Source organism: Paracoccidioides brasiliensis (genome assembly GCF_000150735.1).
Source record: "Paracoccidioides brasiliensis Pb18 unplaced genomic scaffold supercont2.2, whole genome shotgun sequence".
Lineage (NCBI taxonomy): Eukaryota > Fungi > Ascomycota > Eurotiomycetes > Onygenales > Ajellomycetaceae > Paracoccidioides > Paracoccidioides brasiliensis.
Window position 1 is genome coordinate 1,240,095 of NW_011371359.1, and position 20,672 is coordinate 1,260,766.

General features: G+C 44.6%; 7 protein-coding genes across 7 annotated transcripts; 4 read left to right on the plus strand and 3 right to left on the minus strand.

Moving 5' to 3' along the window:
* Positions 1-576: 576 nt before the first annotated feature.
* Positions 577-2,182, minus strand: PADG_01585 (uncharacterized protein; the record flags this gene model as incomplete). Its single annotated transcript, XM_010758677.1, has 7 exons — positions 577-591; positions 656-1,363; positions 1,425-1,539; positions 1,609-1,817; positions 1,889-1,933; positions 1,997-2,094; positions 2,161-2,182. 7 exons carry the CDS (start codon positions 2,180-2,182, stop codon positions 577-579), a joined length of 1,212 nt encoding a protein of 403 aa, XP_010756979.1.
* A 329-nt stretch (positions 2,183-2,511) lies between these two features.
* PADG_01586 (uncharacterized protein) lies at positions 2,512-2,924 on the plus strand (the record flags this gene model as incomplete). The annotated part of the gene is made up of 4 exons (XM_010759208.1): positions 2,512-2,614; positions 2,671-2,700; positions 2,760-2,814; positions 2,879-2,924. 4 exons carry the CDS (start codon positions 2,512-2,514, stop codon positions 2,922-2,924), a joined length of 234 nt encoding a protein of 77 aa, XP_010757510.1.
* A 209-nt stretch (positions 2,925-3,133) lies between these two features.
* On the plus strand, positions 3,134-4,309 carry PADG_01587 (uncharacterized protein; the record flags this gene model as incomplete). Its single annotated transcript, XM_010759209.1, has 1 exon — positions 3,134-4,309. One exon carries the CDS (start codon positions 3,134-3,136, stop codon positions 4,307-4,309), a length of 1,176 nt encoding a protein of 391 aa, XP_010757511.1.
* Positions 4,310-4,678: 369 nt separating this feature from the next.
* On the minus strand, positions 4,679-8,862 carry PADG_01588 (MRX complex DNA-binding subunit; the record flags this gene model as incomplete). The annotated part of the gene is made up of 4 exons (XM_010758678.1): positions 4,679-8,020; positions 8,083-8,535; positions 8,594-8,677; positions 8,734-8,862. The coding sequence occupies 4 exons, from the start codon at positions 8,860-8,862 to the stop codon at positions 4,679-4,681; spliced, it is 4,008 nt and encodes a 1,335-aa protein (XP_010756980.1).
* Positions 8,863-9,924: 1,062 nt separating this feature from the next.
* Positions 9,925-11,457, plus strand: PADG_01589 (uncharacterized protein; the record flags this gene model as incomplete). The annotated part of the gene is made up of 3 exons (XM_010758679.1): positions 9,925-9,978; positions 10,063-11,323; positions 11,411-11,457. The coding sequence occupies 3 exons, from the start codon at positions 9,925-9,927 to the stop codon at positions 11,455-11,457; spliced, it is 1,362 nt and encodes a 453-aa protein (XP_010756981.1).
* A 759-nt stretch (positions 11,458-12,216) lies between these two features.
* Positions 12,217-13,489, minus strand: PADG_01590 (uncharacterized protein; the record flags this gene model as incomplete). The annotated part of the gene is made up of 2 exons (XM_010758680.1): positions 12,217-12,836; positions 12,889-13,489. 2 exons carry the CDS (start codon positions 13,487-13,489, stop codon positions 12,217-12,219), a joined length of 1,221 nt encoding a protein of 406 aa, XP_010756982.1.
* Positions 13,490-14,844: 1,355 nt separating this feature from the next.
* PADG_01591 (uncharacterized protein) lies at positions 14,845-16,745 on the plus strand (the record flags this gene model as incomplete). The annotated part of the gene is made up of 2 exons (XM_010759210.1): positions 14,845-16,012; positions 16,138-16,745. The coding sequence occupies 2 exons, from the start codon at positions 14,845-14,847 to the stop codon at positions 16,743-16,745; spliced, it is 1,776 nt and encodes a 591-aa protein (XP_010757512.1).
* Between the last annotated feature and the right edge of the window lie 3,927 nt (positions 16,746-20,672).

Here is a 20,672-nt window from a genome sequence, read left to right on the forward strand (position 1 = left end):
ACAGCTAGTGGTCCATTTACAAGATTCCAATCGTGGCAACCCGCAAAAGAACGGACGTATGGTTCGGCAAAACGAATGATTTTCATGGCACGAAAGCCACAGCGCAGTCCAATCGAACTACTTCGGACAAATGTTGTCATTTGGCGCTTATTCGAAGTGTGTTAACGTTAATTGACGCGTCGGCAAAAACATTGTTCCAAGACACATTGTCAAGTTAAACAATCCGCGGAATATCAATTCTCCGGAGGGACTTGGCTATAAGTTACCGATGATCGCAAGAGTTTAATTTAACCTTAGCGGTTTAGCTACGAGGCAATGCTCTATTATTAATTTACTCTCTCGGATACTGTAAGATCATAGTTGATGTACTGTAATGAAATAGTCATCGGGTATCTATGTAGCATAGGTTGTGAACAGCGCGTGCTACAAATATGTATGCATGTACAAGTACATACAAACCAAAGGTGGTCGGAGTAAATGCCTCAAAATGCCATCATTGCATACCAACTCCAATCCAAACCCACGTACACCCGTAAGGTATCATACAATAGGTGAAGAATCAAATTATATCTCCTCTTACTCCGCCAGGTGCTAGTTCATTCTCAATTAGCCTACTTAACCCAATCAGCAGGAAATATTAACAAAAAAAACTCACCGACCACTCTGGTATATTTCTGATCTGTTGCCACATAAATCGTTCCAATTTATTTGCGCTTTTAGCATATGAGGTATTTTCATTATTATACCTCCGACAATTGTCAAAAATTAATTTGGCATCCTTGATGAAGTCTTGCGGGGTCGGATACATGTCCTTTTCGTGCTTCTCCTCCATTGTGGAAAGATCCATAGGCTCCTTGATAACTTCGTAGTAGTCAGGGACTTCATCTCTGTTAACCGGCTGAGCAAATGGCCAAGCAGAGGTATGGTTCTGCATGTCGTTGAGGAGGTGTAGCAGTTGGTTATAATTAGGACCATGTCGGGGTTGGCGGGCCAACTCATCCATATCTGGTGACCATCCAGATTCTTTAATTGCAGGTATACTCAGGGGGTCGATGTTAAAAGCGCCGTTTTTCCACTCCTTAGGTGGCGCATGGACAATGTGCGATTTGCTAAAAGCTCGGATTTTGGCTTGTACTGCTTCCTTCTGCTTTAAGAGCATCCGTCCAGCCTCGAGATATCGAATCTTCGGGAGCATTGTGCATTGCATAATTGTGCCTCCCTCGTAGTCCTTGATGTAGCCCATCCAAATAGACTTTTCAAGTGTGATATCTTTCGTGAATCCTTGCTTTTTGAAATATCCAATAGCATAATTATCAGCATATGTAAGAAAATGCATCACATCAGAAGTGGCTTTCACATAGTCCTGCATAGAGTAATCAGTGGCTGCCACGGCCTGCCAATATGTGGCGAATGTAGGTGCGCACCTTTAAATGAGACATTAAATGGGCTCCATATCCTTTCACCTGTTGGTCAGAAGAGATAGCGCAAAATACAATCTCTGCGAACTTCCTTCCTTTAAAAGGTCGATACGTTATGCCACTACTTCTAGTTAGCATTTTTCTCAATTTCCAACGACGGGGGGAGGGGTTGACCATGATAGTGACATACCCAACCACTTCTAGCGGATGTTTTACAATGGCGATGGACAGGTGAGTTCTATCATACACCAGTCTGGCGATATAATCTTTAGGCATTTTTGGCAGTTGCTTCTGAAAAATGCATTTGAGACCAGTGAGAATGATAAAGCTCTCCCTCTCGCCATCATTGTTGACAACCCGAAATTCAATTTGCCCAGATCGTTCCTCTAAAACCGCAGGCTACAGTATATCCGTGTTAACGTCATTACGCAGACTTAAATGAAGGACTGAGGGGCCAAAAAACAACCAACCTTCTCTGGGTAAGGTACTAGTTTGAGAGCCTGCTTGTCATCGTCCTGGAGCAAGTGGTGTCAGCTGAAAACCACTGAATGCCTTCTCGGGGTAGTTAAGTATCAAACCTGGTCTTCTTTCTTAGGAGACTCCGTTCTCGCCTTTTTGCTTCGGTGAGCAGAAGTATCCTCGGATGGCCGCTCCTCAGAAGCCTTCCGCTTGCCACCTAGAACGCGGTTGTCAGGTGGAAGTCACAGAGTCCAAAGCGTTCAACACTCAATGAGCAACTTACGGTCAACAGAAATTGGCGCCATGGTTCACAATAGATCTTCTTTCGATCATGGCCGATAAAACCTGGGGACGAGACCTGCATGTCCTCCATATCGCCCAATGTCATCACGATGTCCCAAGGCCCCCAACTCCTGGTATGCCTAGTCCCGTGACTTCGCGCCTTCCTGCTAGTGTCGGCAATATATTTATCCGATGTGTCCTGTCCAATATGCCAAAGTCGACTGCGTCTGAGAAACGTCACTTCTGACCCTCTTTACATCAGGATCAGTAGTTTGTTTGTGACAACGTCTGCGCGCTGCTCGTTAACTAGTAGCTTTGAGCCACCTGATTACCACCCAATTCAATTGCACCGATGTCGCTGAACAAGGTCTGGGATTCTGCCGGTGGAACGCCCTTTTATCCTCTTGTGTCGAAGGATAGTCACTTCGTCGTTGCTCTCACCCTCCTATTGACCAGTAAGCTAGCTCAGAGGATATGAAAATAGATTCAGTGGATTAACTCCTTTTAATAGCTGCTGTCCTTGCTGTTCTCTTCGGTATCAGTGAGTAGCGAGGCTTCGAACCGGCGCCTCTCATACAATGCTAACATATCAGCGTCAAGATCGATCCCTTGTCAGTGTGCCATTGTTTGGTGTGCCGGCTTCGTTGGCATTTGGGTATGCACCTTTAACACTACTCCTAATGTCACTTACAGTGTGTTTTAAATCTAATTTGGAGCAGGTTTGGAGCTGTTTTCATGATATGTGCAGTAGGAGTCTACGTTTAATCAAAAGCGCTTATCAAACCCATCAAGTCGCCATATTTTGAACTTCCTTTAGTTATGTACATCAAATCGAAGTTAAAGAGGGATTTTTATTTCTAGATACCGTTGCTTATTACCCGCACTACCGACAATCACATCATTTTCCCAAAAAAAAAAAAAAAAAAAAAAAAAAAAAAAAAAAAAAAAAAAAAAAACCAAGGCTGTAGTCGGTCATGGAGCAGACTGACCGACCCATATTTTCGGCGGTCTCCAATTCTGTCCAGCAATTATATGTGCTCTTGCGATGCATCGGATTCTCTTCAAAAGCTTCAGTTCAGGTCACTTCACAAGGGATTCGCTTCTCCGCTGAAGACGGACGAGTAATGCAAGGCGTCGCATTTCTTGATAAGAAACTTTTCACCAACTACATATTCCACCCACCATCAGGGACTAACCTTGAGGGTACCGTAGAGGATGAATATGGTCTAGACAATTACGTTTCCCCTCTCTTCTTGATATCTCTTTCTGCCCTACTCGAGACACTCCAGATCTTTGGCCTCAATGATGCGTCTTCATTTACCAATCCGACTCCAAATCCGGCCACCTCAACCGCCCTCAACGCTTTCTCAGGACCTGCATTACTCCTAAACCGCACGTGCACAATCAGTTATATTATGCAAGGATCGCCACTTGCTATCACTCTATCCGAAGCTGGTGTGACCACCACATGCGAATTGACAACGTACGAACCGGATGACATCGATTTTGACTCCTCAGTTGGAGATACCGATATTCCATTTCAGCGTGATGCCATCGTATTCAAAGCCATAATGCGCTCAATGTGGCTTCACAACGCCATTCTGGAATTAGACTCCACGAATCCAACCTCATTGTCTTTTAGCGTGTCAGCGACCAAGGAGCCATACTTCGCTCTTTCCGCCTCTGGAGGTCCTTTTAGCGAATCGACCATCGAGTTCTCAATCGACAAAGACCCTTCCACCGCTGGCGCCAATGTACCCGTTTACAAAACACTGGAAGATGGCACAAGTTCACCTTCAAAACAACAAGCAAGGCGCGGGAAGCTCGCTCCTACTGTAACAGAGACGTTCCTCGTCAATTCGCCATCCAGATCCAGGTTCCGCCAGAGTTACAGATTTGCACTTATTTACAAGGCTCTTCGTGCGATGGCGGCCTCAAGCAAGGTTAGCATCCGCATTGATAGACAGGGGGTTCTGAGTTTACAATTTATGATTGAATTTGGTGATGGAAATGGCGTTGATGGCGGAAGAGGGGTTCAACCGCCCACCGCAATTAAGAAGATCGAAAATGCTGGCTTTGTGGATTTCCGATTCGTCCCATTAGTCGATGACGCTGACGAGGGCGGAGAAGATGGGGCTGCAAATGATTGACACATAAATATCGGTGCTTGGGGAAGAATTTTCGATCACAAGCTCTTTAACTTAGGCCATGTACGTTTTCCACGGGAGAAGGGGGTTTTTGGCCGGCTTCTTCATCCAGCATATCATCTATGAAGTGTAATGCAACCATGTGAAACTCCAAAAACATATTTTTAAAGGGGCCCATAAAATGAAAATCTGAAATAAAAATTGTGTAGAATGACCTATAACTCAAGGAAAATATAGTAGACTCCATCCGTATTCCCACTTTTAAGTCAACAAATTCAAATTTAACATCACGGTGGTTACATATATAGGAGGAAACATTGAAACAAAAAGAGCAGGGTTACCTTGACACATAAATTAATTTTCAAGAGAAATTTACACAGAGACCTTAAATGACCTATTTTGTACTTGAATTAGCATTTGAACAGGGTATATCACAAGCAGCGAACACCAGGAGATACCAGAGGTGAAAGTACTAACCGCCGCAATCGACTGCCTCTCAATAATAGATTTCTGCCTCTCATTCCTCGATACACGATAATAATAATCGCTGAAATCACCGCACTTCATATGCCGCAAAAACTCCTCGTCGTGCGTGATGACAATAAGCTGGAAATTCGACTGTTGCTGGCGCGATCTGATAATGTCATGCAGCGACTCTGCAAGGGAACGGATGTTATCTCTGTCAAGATTCGTCGTGGGCTCGTCCAGCGCGATGAGGCCGCAATTGACACCGAAGCACTCTGCAAGCGCCAAACGGATGATAATGCTAGCAAGAACCTTCTGCCCAGCACTACAGCGGCCACGCATATCCATCTCTGCATCTTGCTTAACCATACAGACGCGATAGTTATAAGATCGATTTCCCTTCGCGTTTTCGTTATCGGACCGAATTAGGATGGTGTCGACGTCCGTACCCCTATACGTCTTCTGCCACAGTTCCTCGATAATACGGTTGATTTCCTCCATTTTCAAGCTGTGATATTTCATGATAGCTTTGTCAAGAGCACTGCCATAACGGCCAAGATCATCGACAGCCGCCTTCGTTGTTTCCACCTTGATGTGAGCTTCTTTGAATTTTGGCCCGGCATCTTTATAGTCAGTATTCCAATCAGCAAGTAGCTGCATGAGCTGATCGTCCTTTGACTTCATTTCTCCCATTTTGCTGGCTTGCTTCGCGGACAGAGCGTTGTGTTCTCGTGTTCGTCGCTCTGATTCTTCCTTAAAACGACTGCGATCCACCTCAGCGTTCTGGGCAGTTAGTTCCTCAATAGTGGTATTCACGTCCTCGAGTGCAGCTGTTTCTTGACGGTATCTGAGGTTATCGGCATATTGCCGTTTTGTGCTTTCGCTGTCCTTTAGCCTGATTGAGATCTCATTGATCTCTTTGGTGATTGATCCTTGCTCTTTCTCTAAGTTCGCAATCTCCATTTCAATGCTACATACTTCTTTTTCACACCTACTCAGTTGCGCTGGACCGTCTCGCTCAATATATGAAGTGATCTCTTCGTTCGCTAGGTTAAGTTGATGCAAACTGTCTGACAGCTGGGACGCTTCTTGCTGAAGCTCCTTCTCCCTTCTTTCGGCCCGTGAACTGATGTCATCATACCTGGCTTGAGCTTTCGAGACTTCTGGAACAAGATTGTCGATATCTCGATCCGCTTTTTCAATGCTCTCCCGTTGTTTGGCATTGAGGTTGCGATATTCTTCGACACGGGCAATCAAGTTCGCTTTTTTCTCCAACTGATGGTTAGCATTACCCAAATTGCTTCTCACGTCTCGAAGCTTCAATTCAAGTGTTGTAATCTCGGTTCGCGACTGATCCTTTTCGCTGCTTAATTTTGAAATAACTTTTTGAAGCTCGCGAGACTTTTCCCCGATCTCCGAAAGTTGTTCCTGAATGTCTTCCAACGTTCTCGAGCTCATGACATCTTGTTGGTTCGTAGAAAGCTCTTGGATTTGTGATCGAAGTATCCCGATTTCGCTGTCGTACTTTGAAATCGTAGCAACTGTTTTCGACAAAGATTCGACATCCTTTTTCAGCTCTGCACGTTTGCTAACAATCTTGTCATGGTCCTCGATTTGAGATAATAAATCCTCTCGTTGAGATTCTAGTTTGGCCTCCTCTTTCTCAAGAGCAGGAATTTCTGTATTAGAAAGACGAACCCAGGAGCCATAGAAAGTGGATGCACTTTGAGCGGCCTCTAGATCCTCCTCAAGTTGCCGCAGGCTTTCATCAGCAGCATCTTGTGTGGCCCTTTTTACTAGAGCATCAAGTTTGTTCAAGAATATTTGAAATTCGCCCTCGGTTTTGAAAGGCCTGGAGCACATTCTGCAAACTTTCTTTTGCCTGGCTGCATCCATACATTTACTGAGGTAGTCTCCCAGTCCGGCATACTGGTCGGCATCTTTCTTGGCCATATCTAGCTGTACTTGACGCTGCTTGAGAATATCGGGGTACTCTTCAGGTTCGTCGTTGACAGAATCGCGGATTTTTTCAATGCACTGCTTCAATTCATTACGTTTTTGTAGAAGATCCTTTCGAGTTGTCTTTAGTTTGAAGTCTGTGTGTTCGAGTTCCCTACATTTGCCGTCCCTTTCACGTTCAACATGGGTCAAGGCATTGGTGGCAGCTTCCAAGGCAGTTTGATATTCTTGATCGAGCGTAGAGGGACTCCACTCCTGGGTCACAAATTTCTTGATCCTCTCAGCATGAGCCCCTTTCATGGTTTCGAGACTGCGCTCGCGATCCTTAAGTTCTCTTTTAAGGTGATCTAGCCGGGCAAGATCGCCGGCTCGTTTGGTCCCCTCAATTAGCTCTGCGTTCAGTTTCGAGCTTTCATCTTCCAGCAACCGAATCTCTGCAGTTGTGCTTTGAATTGCGCTGTCCCATGAAGCAGCTTTTGCCTTTCCTTTCGCTTCATTGAGAGATCGCTCAGTTTCTTCAATCCTTGACTCTAAAACAGCCTTGTCACCCTCATCTATCTCAATTTCGTCTAGACGTCTCTGATACGAGTCGGCTTCGTGATCATTCGACGTTATTTGTTTCCTTGCCGCATTTTTCACTTCCTGCAGTGCAGATTTCCGTTGGCCAAGCTGATTCAGAAGACTCTGTGCTTCACGCTGCTCCACTTGGGCCTCTCGTCGAGCTCTTTCTAACGCTTGGTTTTGATCTTTGGATAACTTTCGAATTCGTTGCATGAAGTCGTTTACTTGCATGTCGTCGAGGTCATCGTCGAACCCACGAATGCTGTTCTGCCGAGCAATTTCCTTGATCAATTTTTCCTGTCTTTTAAGCTGCCGTTCAAACTGAGCTTTGTCATTTTCGTGTTTGCCGTACTCAGCCTGTTTGAGGCCTAACTTAGCCCGATTATCTTCGATAAGTTGCCTAAGATCCACGTATTTTTGCTTGAGTGACTCTTCCTGTTCTCGATCCTGAGCTTGTTTTGATTCGAATTGTTCTAAGGCTCGTTCAAGCCACTCGTCAGACTCATCAACCTCTACAAGATGTTGCTGCAGGTTGCTGATGCTAGTCTGTATGCTTTTCGCTTCTATCCGCTTTCCTTCCAAGGTTCCAAGTATCTGAACATAACTCTCCGACTCCTTCCAGGCCTTGTCGGCAAGTTCTGCGGCTCTTCTCATTTCCTTAGAGAGTTCATGGCTTTCAGCACGGAGCGCCTCGATTTCCTCCTGCAATTTGATTGATCTTTTTTCCGCCTAAATGTGTCTCAGTTAAGCCATACAAATAAAACGGTCAAAAAAAAAGAATGGATACGTACACGATCAGCCCTGTCCTTATTCTCTTTGGCGTGCTGTTCCATAATTTTGTACTTGGCAAGTTCTTCATTTTGCTTTTTCCGTAGAGCCTTGATATTATCGATGGCTTTTGTGTACTTCAAGGCTTCAAAAATCTCATCAAATTTCTTCTTCAAGACGGATGGTTCGCTCATTGGCCAAAGGCTCTCATCCTGGTGGCAGAAGATCACAGAGTCCAGGATAGCTTTCGAAACACCAAGATATTGGGGCATGATCTGGTCGAGCTCCGCCACCCTAGAAGAAATAGACGTTCGTTCCCCATCTTTGATCATCAAAAGCTGGCCTTCCAGTGTTTTCTGTTGTCTCGCATTTTTTTTCACCGTAAGTTGGAGGCTTCGTGTGGCTACCATTTTGGCTCCTGTGATAGACTTGAACGAGAGTTTTACTTGGGCCAGGACTTCTTTTTCGCCACATAACTGGGGATTGTCTTCAGTCCTTACTCGCATGCTTTATATATAGATTCGCTAGACAAACCTTCGGATCGTGAATAAAGGCACCGCCTTTACTGTTGGGTGGGAGGTCTCCTGTTGTTGCATATTTGAGACACTCAATGATGGTCTACTGATCAGTTAGCATGCATTAAGCCCCCCACAAATGCAAGTGCAGTAGCACACCGTCTTTCCCGAGCCGTTGTATCCGACAATCAAAGTCAACGGTGTATGGAATTGGATGGTTTCGCTTCGGGTGTTGTCGAAAGAGCGGACACTGGTATAACAGAGGGCCAGGACAGGTATTAACGGCATATTCATGCGAAAGAAAATGCAATATGACATAAGTTTACTTACCCAAGAATAGATAGCTTGTCAATTTTCGCTGACGGCAGTTAGCTATAAGATAGAGGAGTAGCGGTAGTAGACATGGCATGTGGGCATATGGACTCACACCTGAAAGGCAAATTAGCGAAAGGAATCCGTGCACGTAACTGATGGCCACTTACATCCTGACAGGACTACGATCGCGCAGCCCGCAACTAGCAGCACTGCCTCTCACTGTTGAAAGTGGTAAGGAGAATTCTGCTCAGAGGTTGTTCACCACGTCATCTTTCTATCTTTCTTTCTTTCTTTCACAATGCGGCCCGCTCGTTCACGCGGAGAGAAATGCGCGATGTCACGTGACTCCACAGGTTTTAAGCGGCTCAAGTGTCGAGTGAGATAAGTTAAAAAAAGAATTGCCATGGTAGCAAAGTGTAAATTTTTTTTCTTTTTTTTTTTCACACCGTCTCTTTGAAAATAGGAATGTGTTCGTTAATTGTGTCTGGTGGTGGTCTATAACTCACCAAGGATTGGCCTCAAGCCAATTTGGCATTCGATCGAGATCAAAAAGCCCAGAAGCAAGCCGCTAACTATTAGCAACGAGGGGGGGACAACAGGGGGGGATTGGGGCCGGGGGAAGTGGAGGGACCGGGCTCTAGTTAAGCAGTGAACATGTGGCCCCCCGGAGTTTGCGGATTCAGGTGCCATGGTGCGGAACCCGTACGTTGACAGCTCTCGGCAACCCTTAACCCTACCGCACGGTCGAAGCACACATCACACATAAAACAAGAGAGAAAGACGCTAAAATGACAAGAACCCTACAAACCACTGTGCGATAACTAATAGTTAAACAACCTAAATGCCAGAGACCGCTTTACCCGTCTTCCTGCTAACTCCCGATTTACACGGTGCTGCTTCTCCTAAGTTTATGGCACTCAACCTCGTTCAATAACATTACCACCCAGCCCAAGTGTTGTTCTCTCGCTCTGTTCACCTCCCCCATATCACAGCACATGGAAGCCCATTCCGGTCGTGCCATTTTGGGCTCTCCTCATGTCAGGATATGATCCCCGGCTTGCTCGAGAATTGTCCGCTTATTCCAATGAGGTACGACACCAACTAATCAGCCAGCCAGCCGGCAACACCCTTCTCTTCTGAAAGAATTATATGCTAATCCGTAACTCGGGAAAGCTCCCTGCCGTAGAACTATGTGTACAGGGAGCTTTAGTGGAAGGTTTCAATGCCGTGGAGCCGCCTCATCACGATCTCGACGCTGATAATGCGCGGTATAAAAATACCTATGATAAACCTTTTGAAACGGCTCCTCTGCTCCCTGCAAGTACGCAAGATGGACCAGCCAAGTGGGAACAAAACATCTCTGCAGAGGGGGTTGGCTGTTGCATTCCCGCTCCTGCATCGCCACTACCTGCAAACTCCGAGAGCACCAGCAATGTGCTGGATGCTGACTCCATACAGCCGGAAACTCGCATGCAAAACATACTAGCGGGATTAAGAGACCTGATACAAATTTTAGACATGTCCGGGGTGTTGGTAGCTGTGTCTCCTTGCTGCAAGGCATTGATAGGCTACGAACCAGAAGATCTGATAGGCAATGTTTTATTCGAACTTATCCACCCAAATGACCGCTCAATGGTCATCCAAGAATTCGCCGATTCAATACACACAGGCAACCCATTCAGGTGCTATTACCGGTTCAAGAAGCGTGACGGAACCTATCTCCTGCTGGAGGCCCATGGCCACATCGACTCCGCGACTGGCCTCGAGTTCTCAATAATTGCCCGCCCCTACCTAACCAAGCAATCACAACTTCTCGACTCTTTTCTTGAGCACAAGCTTGAGAACGAGAGATTGACCCGACGCATCGCAGAGTTGAATCGAGAAGGAGAATTCCAGCTCCGTCACCATGAAGACAAAAAACATGAAGACGACCAACAAGCAACCTTCGCGGCTCCACAGGCTGTCTTCAATTCAACAGCACCCTCCGATTTCATCCCTTCAGCCACGGTGGGATTTCAATTCGGACTTCCCGCCGTGCCAACCCCAAATCATCTCTTCACCGCATCAAGCTCCAGCGGATATAAACCGTTAACGACACCCCTACCAGAAAATAACATTTCCATTCCCTTTGGTTTTGATGGTCGCACATCTCTAGATGACATAGAGCTTATAACTGGCCTGAATTATCTGGCTGGGGAACGAGCTCAGGGGATAAGCACTGGTGACCCTGGCGGCACCCTTATCCAAACCAACGTTCCTCCGGTTTCCATGTTTGCCAACAGCAGAGATGATAGGGTAAGGAAAGCCAATACCGAAAGGAGGCGGAGAAGTAAACCTGCCGAAACACATTTCTGTACGGATTGCGGGACTTTCTCTTCTCCTGAGTGGCGGAAGGGCCCGAGTGGGAAGAAAACACTATGCAATGCTTGCGGATGTGAGTTGGGTTTGCCTCTCCCCCCCTTATTTTTAAGCTTCCTCCTGAGGTTTCCAAGTTGAACGAGGTGCTGATACCATTTTACAGTGCGCTGGGCTAAGCAGGAAAGAAAGAACCAACAGACTAATGTTTAAGGAAAAGTTTTAAAGAAGTTTAGAAGCTCAAACACCCTATCCTAGATGATGATGGCTCCCGTTCCCTTGATATCGATTACGATGATGAGATAACACACTTATTTCTTTTTTTTTCCCTTGGACAAGAATTTCCCTTGATGCATGGTAATGAATTCCGCCTACCTTCTACCCCAAACAACCCCTCTTCTGGACATGGTTAAACTTATATTTTTAGATATTTATCTTCTTCCATATTCGCATCACCCCAAACTTCCCGATAACGTCTTCATCTGTTGACATTTAATGTGTAATCGTTATCCATCTATGACTTGGGAGCCGTTCCTTTTGTGTATATTACTGCATTGAAGTGAAAATTTACCTTCATTTATGGACATGAAGTAGTAATGATGAAATGCAATGTAATATCCAGATTACAAGTTTCCGTCGCTTCTCTTACCTTGTACGGAGCACGAAGACGACCGGCAGCTAAAAGGCAGCCCAACGGAGACTGGGCGTATTGGTTGGCAATTGTTTAGGCAGGAAGTGATAAATATTCCGCTTGACGCTCTCTTCTCTGTACAATTTAGTTTCCTATGGCTATATTGCTGGCATGACGAATCAAGGTAAGGAACAAAAACAAGCGAAAAGGTAATCACTGTATTTCTCAAACCGATCTGCAAAAACTCTGGCTGCAATCTCCATAACTTCAGCCATGGCAAACCAGAAACGCCGTTGATATATCTGAAAAGGGAGAAAAAAAAAGTGCAAGATCGTAATGTTTCACGTCTCCATCCTGCTGCCACCACCTTCAGATTCTTTTATACTGCCTCCATTTTCTACTCCGTCCATTCCCATCTCTGGCTTTATCGAAACTTCAGTCTCCAGATTCATATCGTCGATGGACATAGCAGTCGAAGTAGCTTCTGTGAGTTTCCCGCTGGACTCTCCTTCGGGTTTATCATGTATATCGCCAATGACAAAGTCTCCATCTGCATCCATATCTGTATCCTCCTTTAAATCAGCGCTGCTCAATTTATCACTCTCTGCTGATGCCTGTAGTGTGGTATTTGAATCGGTTGCCGAACCGTCTGTTGGAACATCATCGATGCGAGTGGCACTAGATGACAGCGAAAACTGAACCTCTGTTCTATTCTGCAATCCCATATCTTCAACGCCCAAGATAGCAGGTCCTCGCGCATGGGGTATCTCTTCGACGTCATCATCACCTTGTGCTTCCACTCCATCTCTCCCAGCCACCAGTGATGAACCGACCTGGTGTTCCTGAATCGTTATGTGAACAACGCCAGCTTCTTGCTCCTGTCGGGTGAGTTCGCCTGTTACGGCGCAGGATCCTTGCGGAGGAACAGTGGACGGGCTGCTGTTGTTGGATGGGCTCACATCTGGACTCGAATTAGGACTGGAATCAAAATCCAAGAAAGTCATCGTTATTACCTCCGGGGAGGGCAGAATCTCTCAGCCATGGTATTGGAGTGAGAAGGGCACCTCCCAAAGACTCATCGCTCCCCAGCGCATCATTTTCCAACACGAAACTACTGCTCCCCGAGCCATTAACGCCATTCACAAGGTTGGTATCAATCAGGCCACCAGGTATGGGCAAGGAGGCGGGCAATGGGAATATGTCTGCTCCGCTGGATACGGACACTACTCTATCCACTGCGCGGAGGTATGAGGGCAATGTACTGTAGTGTCGGGTCGGTTGTAGGATCAATTCTGCCAGCCGCTGGATGGTATGTGGTGGCTTTAGCGAGAAATAGGTTCTTAAGGTATATTTGATGGATGAGAGTATTCTGACCAGGGGTGGAGGGAGGGCATCGTCTGTTGATTGCGGCTGAGAATCCGGAATCTGCTCGATAGGGACAGAGGACCGGAGGGCAGGGACCGGTGGCTGGCCGGGCGGGGTTTGCTGTTGTGAAGGCGGAGCATTCTCCTTGTTGTTGTTCGATTGTGGGTTCATTTCTTGTACCGGGTAAGAAGAGGGTATCAGACTTGGGGTATCATGTGTGTTACTCAAAGTTGGGGGAATTGTGGGCATTGGGAAGTCATTATGAACTATCTTTGGGAGCTGTCAGTTTCCCAAACACTTATTGTTCCATGCAGGACACTTACATGCTCCAATCTCTCAATTAAAGGGTCAAGCAAATCGGGCCATTTCTCACTGTATCAAGAGGACAAAATCGTCAACCAAGCGGCGCACGGACGAGCTGGAAGACATTCGCAAACATACAAATCGATAGTCCCATCTTTGGCGACAAGCTCTAGCACTTCTTCATCTACAGACGGAAGGTAGTTAGCTCCAGCTCAAAGTTCCACAGAACTGCCTATTGAAAGCGCGATGCGACGGTAGCTAAGGCCGAGATTGATGGCTCAGAAGACATGGGACGACAGCACGAAAGATAGAACTACACGGATACTTTCCTGAAGACATTATTCTCTCTCCTGTCTTTGTTCATTGAGCAATGCGGGGAGCTGTCACAATACCTAGGTAATGCTGCAGCAAGATGGTCGAAGGTAAAATAAAAATTTAAAAAAAAAAAATAACAATAATAAAAAAAAAACAAAGTGAGAGGAAAGAAGAGAAAAGCGCGGTCCGGCGGATGTTTGATATCAGCTTAATCAGCCGCAATACGATCGAATAACTTAGTTAATTACCTGCTGTTGAACGGTTGCAATGGCTTGGCCCATCTGAGGTCACCTGATGTCGACTACGCTCTTTAGGGCTATAGGGCTCTAGGGCTACAGGTGGCACTACAGGGGCGCTTTAACTGTCTTATGGGGAGCCGAGGCTCCAACAGCCCCTAAAACTTAGGGCCCAATTCCCCGGCTGCTCTAGCTAAGTTTTCTCCGTTGTTCAGGCATCTTGGGGCACATATAGGTACCCCTAGTTTCTCAACTGGCAACCATGTATGTATGTATGTATGTATCTAGGTATGTGCTGATGCTCAGAATGCACGTATAACTGGCAACCCTGAGTCTTCAGGGTTGACCTAACTTCAAAGGACTCTACTCTTCAACTCATGCTCGGGTTACGTTACAGCAACACTGACTGCCAACCCTAGGTCCCCCAATGCCCGCATGAGCTACATCAATTTTAGCGTCATCAATGGGATCCAAGGCAGTGGAGTCCCTCGATGCTGAGAGAGAAGACAGATCGACCGCAGAGTTCGAATCGGGAAACGCCACAATGCTGGCTAGTATTTGCAGATTGGCGGATGCGGACGTGCAGTGGGAGGCTGTGTTGTCAAAACTCAAGCCAGAAGGAAAAGAGCCTGACGGGTTTCTGTCATATTTTTACAACTATTTCTTGAAATTTGGTTCCAGTGCAGAAATTAGATTCCGCTGCTTCTTTTAACATTCATATTCGTTGGATCACGCCCATCAATCGAAGCCATGGGTTTTGATAGCTGGAAGAAGCGACTTTCTGGGATCGGAGGGAAGAAATTACCTTCACCGTCATCTTCCTTGTCATCACCAAGGGATGCCCCCGAAGGAGCATTTCCATCTTCACACCCAAACAATGCTCCCGCTCCGGCCATTGAAGGAAATCCTCATCCTTCGTTCCAGCGCCCAGGCCAATCGCAAAGGCAGGCTCTTCAGACGAACTTCTCGTCTTCTTATTCGAACAATGCTCCCGTTCCAGGAGCCGCTGGAAATCCCTGGTCTCCTTCGCAAGCCCCAGCGCCTAGGCCAATAGCATGGCCGCTTACTTATCCAGTTTTGCCGGAGGAGGGTGTCGGCGTGCTCATATTTTATCATACGCTGCAATCCATGGTCAGTGGGGAGATTTATTGCTGGACTTATATCTCTGAAGGATTGGCACGAGTGGGCCAGAAAGAGATCGTCTTTACTATTCGACGCAAGGCCAGTGAACGGGAGGATAACTTCCCGACAACTCCTTTTCAATGGATTAAGTTCGTCTATTCCGCAGCAAAGGGCGGGCAGACAGTTGATGAGTTTCATCGCACAGACTTCCATTCTCCGTCCTTCCTTGACAGGTCTGATTTCAAATGGATCGTTTACTGCCCTGCGCACTCTATCAACAATGTACCTGCTTCATATTTCCCTCGTGAATGGCTGCAGGTCATCCCCCTCATTGCGCCAGAGGCAGAGGTGGCCCAGAGATATGGAGTTATGAGAGCTCTTGGACATCTAGGTGCTCAGGAGCGTTATTTCCCTTTCCCTCCCTGGATAGACCGTGGCCGTCAACCATGCATAACCATGGCGAACATGACGGGAACTATGAAGGATTCGCTTCCGTCTGTTATTGTCACGGGGATAAATGCATTGAAGAAGGGAAGCGAGATTGTTCTTTATATTCCCCAACGATCTGCTTCTCCGCTTAAAGAAGCATTGGCACAGTTTCAACTTGAACACGTATTTTCGCTTGAAACCACTCCTCACAGGGACGCTGACTCCGGCCTCCTCTGGAGTAATACCGATACAGAGCCCAGGGGATACGCTGCAGGCACATCAAATGCGTGTATGAATCTAAATTATTTCGCATTCTGCCCTTGCCAGGAGAGCAATGAGCTTAAAATGATCGAAGATGGATTTATATGTAAGTTCTTGAGCATTTTCTCATTCACTCCCTTTTTTACCTGCACCCGCACATATGGATATCGCACCTCGTTAGCCCGATGCCCATTGACCAATGAAGGCTAATATGTAAATCATAACGAACAGTCATGATCACAAATTCCACGTGGGCGAACTTCCGCAACTTCATCGAACAGTCAATATCTTCCAGTATTGCTTTCCCATCCGGTTTCCGATTCACCCTAGAATTTGAAGGATCGACATCACCACAAAACACAGGCCCTTCTCCTGGAACCCAAGCAGCCGTACAACCAACACCCTCTCCGGTCAAATACGCGTATGTCGAATACAAACCTGAAAACCCAGTTCCCAGATCTCAAAAGCCAAGCCATGTTCACTGTGATCATGTCGTTCTCCTCGACACAAACGTTGCAAAGCAAGCCGACGTGGATGAACTGAGTCGGTATATTAAATCGATTGAAGCCGTGTTGGATACGACCGTTCCTAAAACTGCCCCCCCACACTTGGTTGGCGGAGGGAAACTCCTTATCGAAGCTGATGTTGGGGGCCCTGATCGGGATGACCCCCTGAGCCGCGAGTGGTTCAAGATGAAGTTCTCCCCGCCTTCTTTGGAGGCTCTACCAATGGCTGAGATATATGACGGGGTCGCTCTATTAGCAAAACCGAGTATCGAACCTAGAACTAGGTTTTCTATGGCCTTTAATGTCTGGGGGTTTACGGGGACGTGGGCATAGTTGCACAGCCAGATTCAGGCAAGGCTGGGAAATATGTTGCCTGTTTAACACTTCCTTAATAACAACTTCCATATTTTCCTGCTCCCCGACCTGATAAGAAATTGGCAAGTAACTTTCAAACAAAGAGAAAAGAAATAATATATATAAATAAAAACAATTTAATAAAAGTATAAATATAATCGTTATAGTAAACTACTATTTAGATATAAAATTTTCTTAACCCTTTTGGATCTAATAATCAGACTTTATCTAGTAGTTAGTTATTTTAGTTTTAGTTATAAAATCAACTTAAAATATATTCCTGTCCTAGTAGGGGGAAATAATTTTAGATTAATAATTTTTTTAATTTAAATTATATTAATTTTAAAAGTTTACCTTTTGTGCATTTATTTTATTAGTATTTCAATAAAATATATATAGAACTTTTGGTTATAAAAGATATATTAATTAAAATAATATTTTTACATATATTTTTCTAAAATATATTTTGAATAACTATATTTTAGCTTCAATTATATTATAAATAATTACTTTTTAATAAAACAACATTAAAAATTAACCAATATATAAATATATTATCTTTGAAGTTAAGATTATTAAAAACAGTAGATATATATAAAAAAAATTTAAATATATATGAATTTGGAATAAAATAAGTAAAAGCTTAGTCAACATTAGAAAATAAAAATTAAATAAAAGATAAACAAAAACTGAGAATAATCTTATAATTCTATATTCCATTATATTAAAACTTAGTATTAATTAATAAAAATAAATTAAAAATATAATACTATAGAGTAAGGAAAAATTAATTATATTTTTAATAAATATTAATTGAGAAAGTGATTATAAATACACATATAATTTAACAGTTAAAATTATTTCTTACTTTTTAATAGTAGATACTATAAGTTCAATTCTTTTCTCTATTTCTTTTGTTTCTTGCCATTTTATCATGAATTGATGACATAATTGCAAGTTGAGATGAAAGAGCAACTAAAACATTTCAAACATTTCGAATTGATCTTTCACTTCGTTGAAGAATTCTGTTCACTTAGTCAAGGACTATTATTGCAAATAATGTGATTATGCTGTTAGTGATATAATTATTGTTGTTATCATTTCCCCTCCCCTCGTGTAGTGGCATCTCACAGAAACTCCATAAATCACGACGGTTGTGCAACGTAGTATTGTTTTGATGACACATGCGAGTTTCTCGCTGCGGACATGGAGTGGTCATGTCTGACATCATATCCACACGGGGAGAAAGACACGGGGAGAAATTTGCGAGTAGCATGGAAGCATTTTTATGCAGAATAATTAATTCCTTTCACGTTGTCATATATTTCCAAGGAAGGGTAATGTAACTGCCAACATACCTTGTTATAGAGGCATTCATGCACGGATTTTCGTTTGAGGTTCGATATCTCTTTCCCCTCTTCACGGTCAGGGAAAGAATCCATAGGAAGAGGTAAAGTGATGTACCTACCTTGGTAAAAATTCGAAGTTGTCGGGATATTCAACAATTGTTCGCAGGGGTAACTCTTTGCTTAGCAGAGGAGGGAAAATATAGGGAGTGGTGTATGAGGATGGAATCAGACATCATGAAGGGGAGCTGGGGACTTGGCACGCATTTCTTTATATTCTATGCACATCGAGGCCATTATCATGAGTCATAATATAACTCGAGTACTTGCACCTACATGCATGCAAATAATCCGCATACGGGAATGGTCGTCCTCTCCTTGATGTGACCCCGGGGACAGAGTTAAAGGTTACATGGAGCACACTTGTTGCTCCTTGGCTAGAGTTTTCTTCACTAAAGCTGCTTGAGCCACTAGAAGCGTACAAAATGGTCTTAGAGATCATATCCAATATCTGAAGAATTCAAACAAGAAAAAGAAAAGTGAAGAATGTCTTTCTTCTACGACTAGAATAACTTGTACGCTACGAGTTAAAACATATGCCCAGGGAATGAATGAATTGATCTTCTAGGGAGAAATGGATATTTTTGATCCAGCACCCTGCGTTAGAGCGAATCATCGTAATATAAGATGATGGGCACAATCGGAGAGCTTTTTCGGAATGGGTAACTAGTTAGCTGGTTCAAGTGAGTAACGGTTTGACTAATCAGAACGACGAGAACTAGAACCGGTCGTTCCCACCGTCTCGGCGCCAAATTTATGCGTTGTAAGGTGGGTACCGCAAGCGCAGTTGGTGACAAAACCATAGAGAACCTGCATTTGGCCTTGGGGAATGAGAATAATATGGAGAATGAGAAGATTTAAGAACTCCGGTATTTTTTAAATTCACACTCCGTCTGTAACTTATATGAATGAAGAACAGCCATGAAACAGAAAGAGGTGTAGACAGCAAAAATCCTTTGCCGACCTTGGTTCTTGGGGAAAGCCACCAGTGGCAAAGAGGTGGGGCTAGTAGCCCGATGACCTGACACCTCAAGCTCTTGAATCGATCTTTAATAATAGAAACCTCTGGTCTCCCTTCTTGTGTGCGTTTGTCTGCTGGACAATTGTTAGCCAATAAATTTGAGGTAAACAAGGAGAGAAAAGAAGGCAAAGAGCTGGAGAGAGGGGAAGGGGAAGAGTGGAATAGGATTGAGAGAGAAAAAAGAAAGAAAAAAAGCAAATAATAGATAATAAAAAGGCAAGACAAGACAGCCATTTTTATCGTGATACAGCCAACCGGGAGGGGAAACTAAACGGCCGGGAAGGCTAATAATAAAACAACGCAGCAGGCAAATCAACGCAGATCTCTTTCCCAAAAGCGAGTGTCTCATCAATGCTGGTTGATTTGCTCGTTTTGACTTTCTTTTTCGCCTTTGCACGAAGCATATTCTTGATGGTACGGTACGAACCCCGTGTGGGCTGAGGTTCCAGTTTTATGAAGCCTCTTGTTTTTTCCCTTGCTTTCTCCGTGCTTACTCAGCATCGTTGTTCAAACTAAATAACCTGACTAGTTAGACTAGTCAACTATTTAACATGGCTTGGTTAAAAGAGTTCTGTCAGCTCGATTTACTGAACGGAAGCAAGGCGTTTGATTTTTTGGGGCGTACTAGGGAGATATTATGGATGGTACGAGAAAAGGCAAAACAACGCAGAGAATGGAATAGTTTCCAGACAGGCAGTGGGTTTGAAGGTGGTCTGTTTGGTACTCCATACGCCTTCTGCTTTGTTTTATATATGTCTTTTTTCACTATATGATTGCAATTATTAGTTCATTATTTGTTTGTCTGCCCATCATCTAAATGCTGTTATTGTTCAACCAGCAACCTGACCAACCAACCGGTTTTGAGGCAAACTGAGCTACGCATATAACTAGTTAGCCGACTGGTTAGTTAACGTTAGTTACCAGATATTGGTTGTGTCAGCAGATCTGGTATCGACGGTACCTGTAATAGAAACGATTTCTCAGCCAGGCATATCCAAAGGTACCACCTACCCTCACGGCCATGGCATGGTCATTATATATATATCTCTCCGCTCAGTCAGGGGCCCGAAGTGATTTTTCAATCTGGGAGCAGCCACCCCCAAAACCACCCACCGTCACCACCACCGCTTGGAGCATGGATGTGCTGTCGTAGTGAACTGTGATAAGGTTTGTGTAATGAAGCGGGAAAACCGAATCACGAACACGATAGGGGAATGATGAACCCGTATTGATTCCCGAAACCGCCATGTCGAGGCATGACTTGACTTGTCCTCGTTCAAGTCCGAAAGGGAAGAATAAAAGCACATTTCTTTGGGTACTCCATACCAACGTAGTTATTTGTTTATAACTATTTATTTGACTTCGACGGTTCAACTGTTCCTCTGTTGAACTACGGCTGTTCCCCAGTGCTAAGTGCTAGGTCATCCCTTGTGGGGCAGCGCACTGGGAACTCAACAACGACTCACCCTAGTGGCGTTG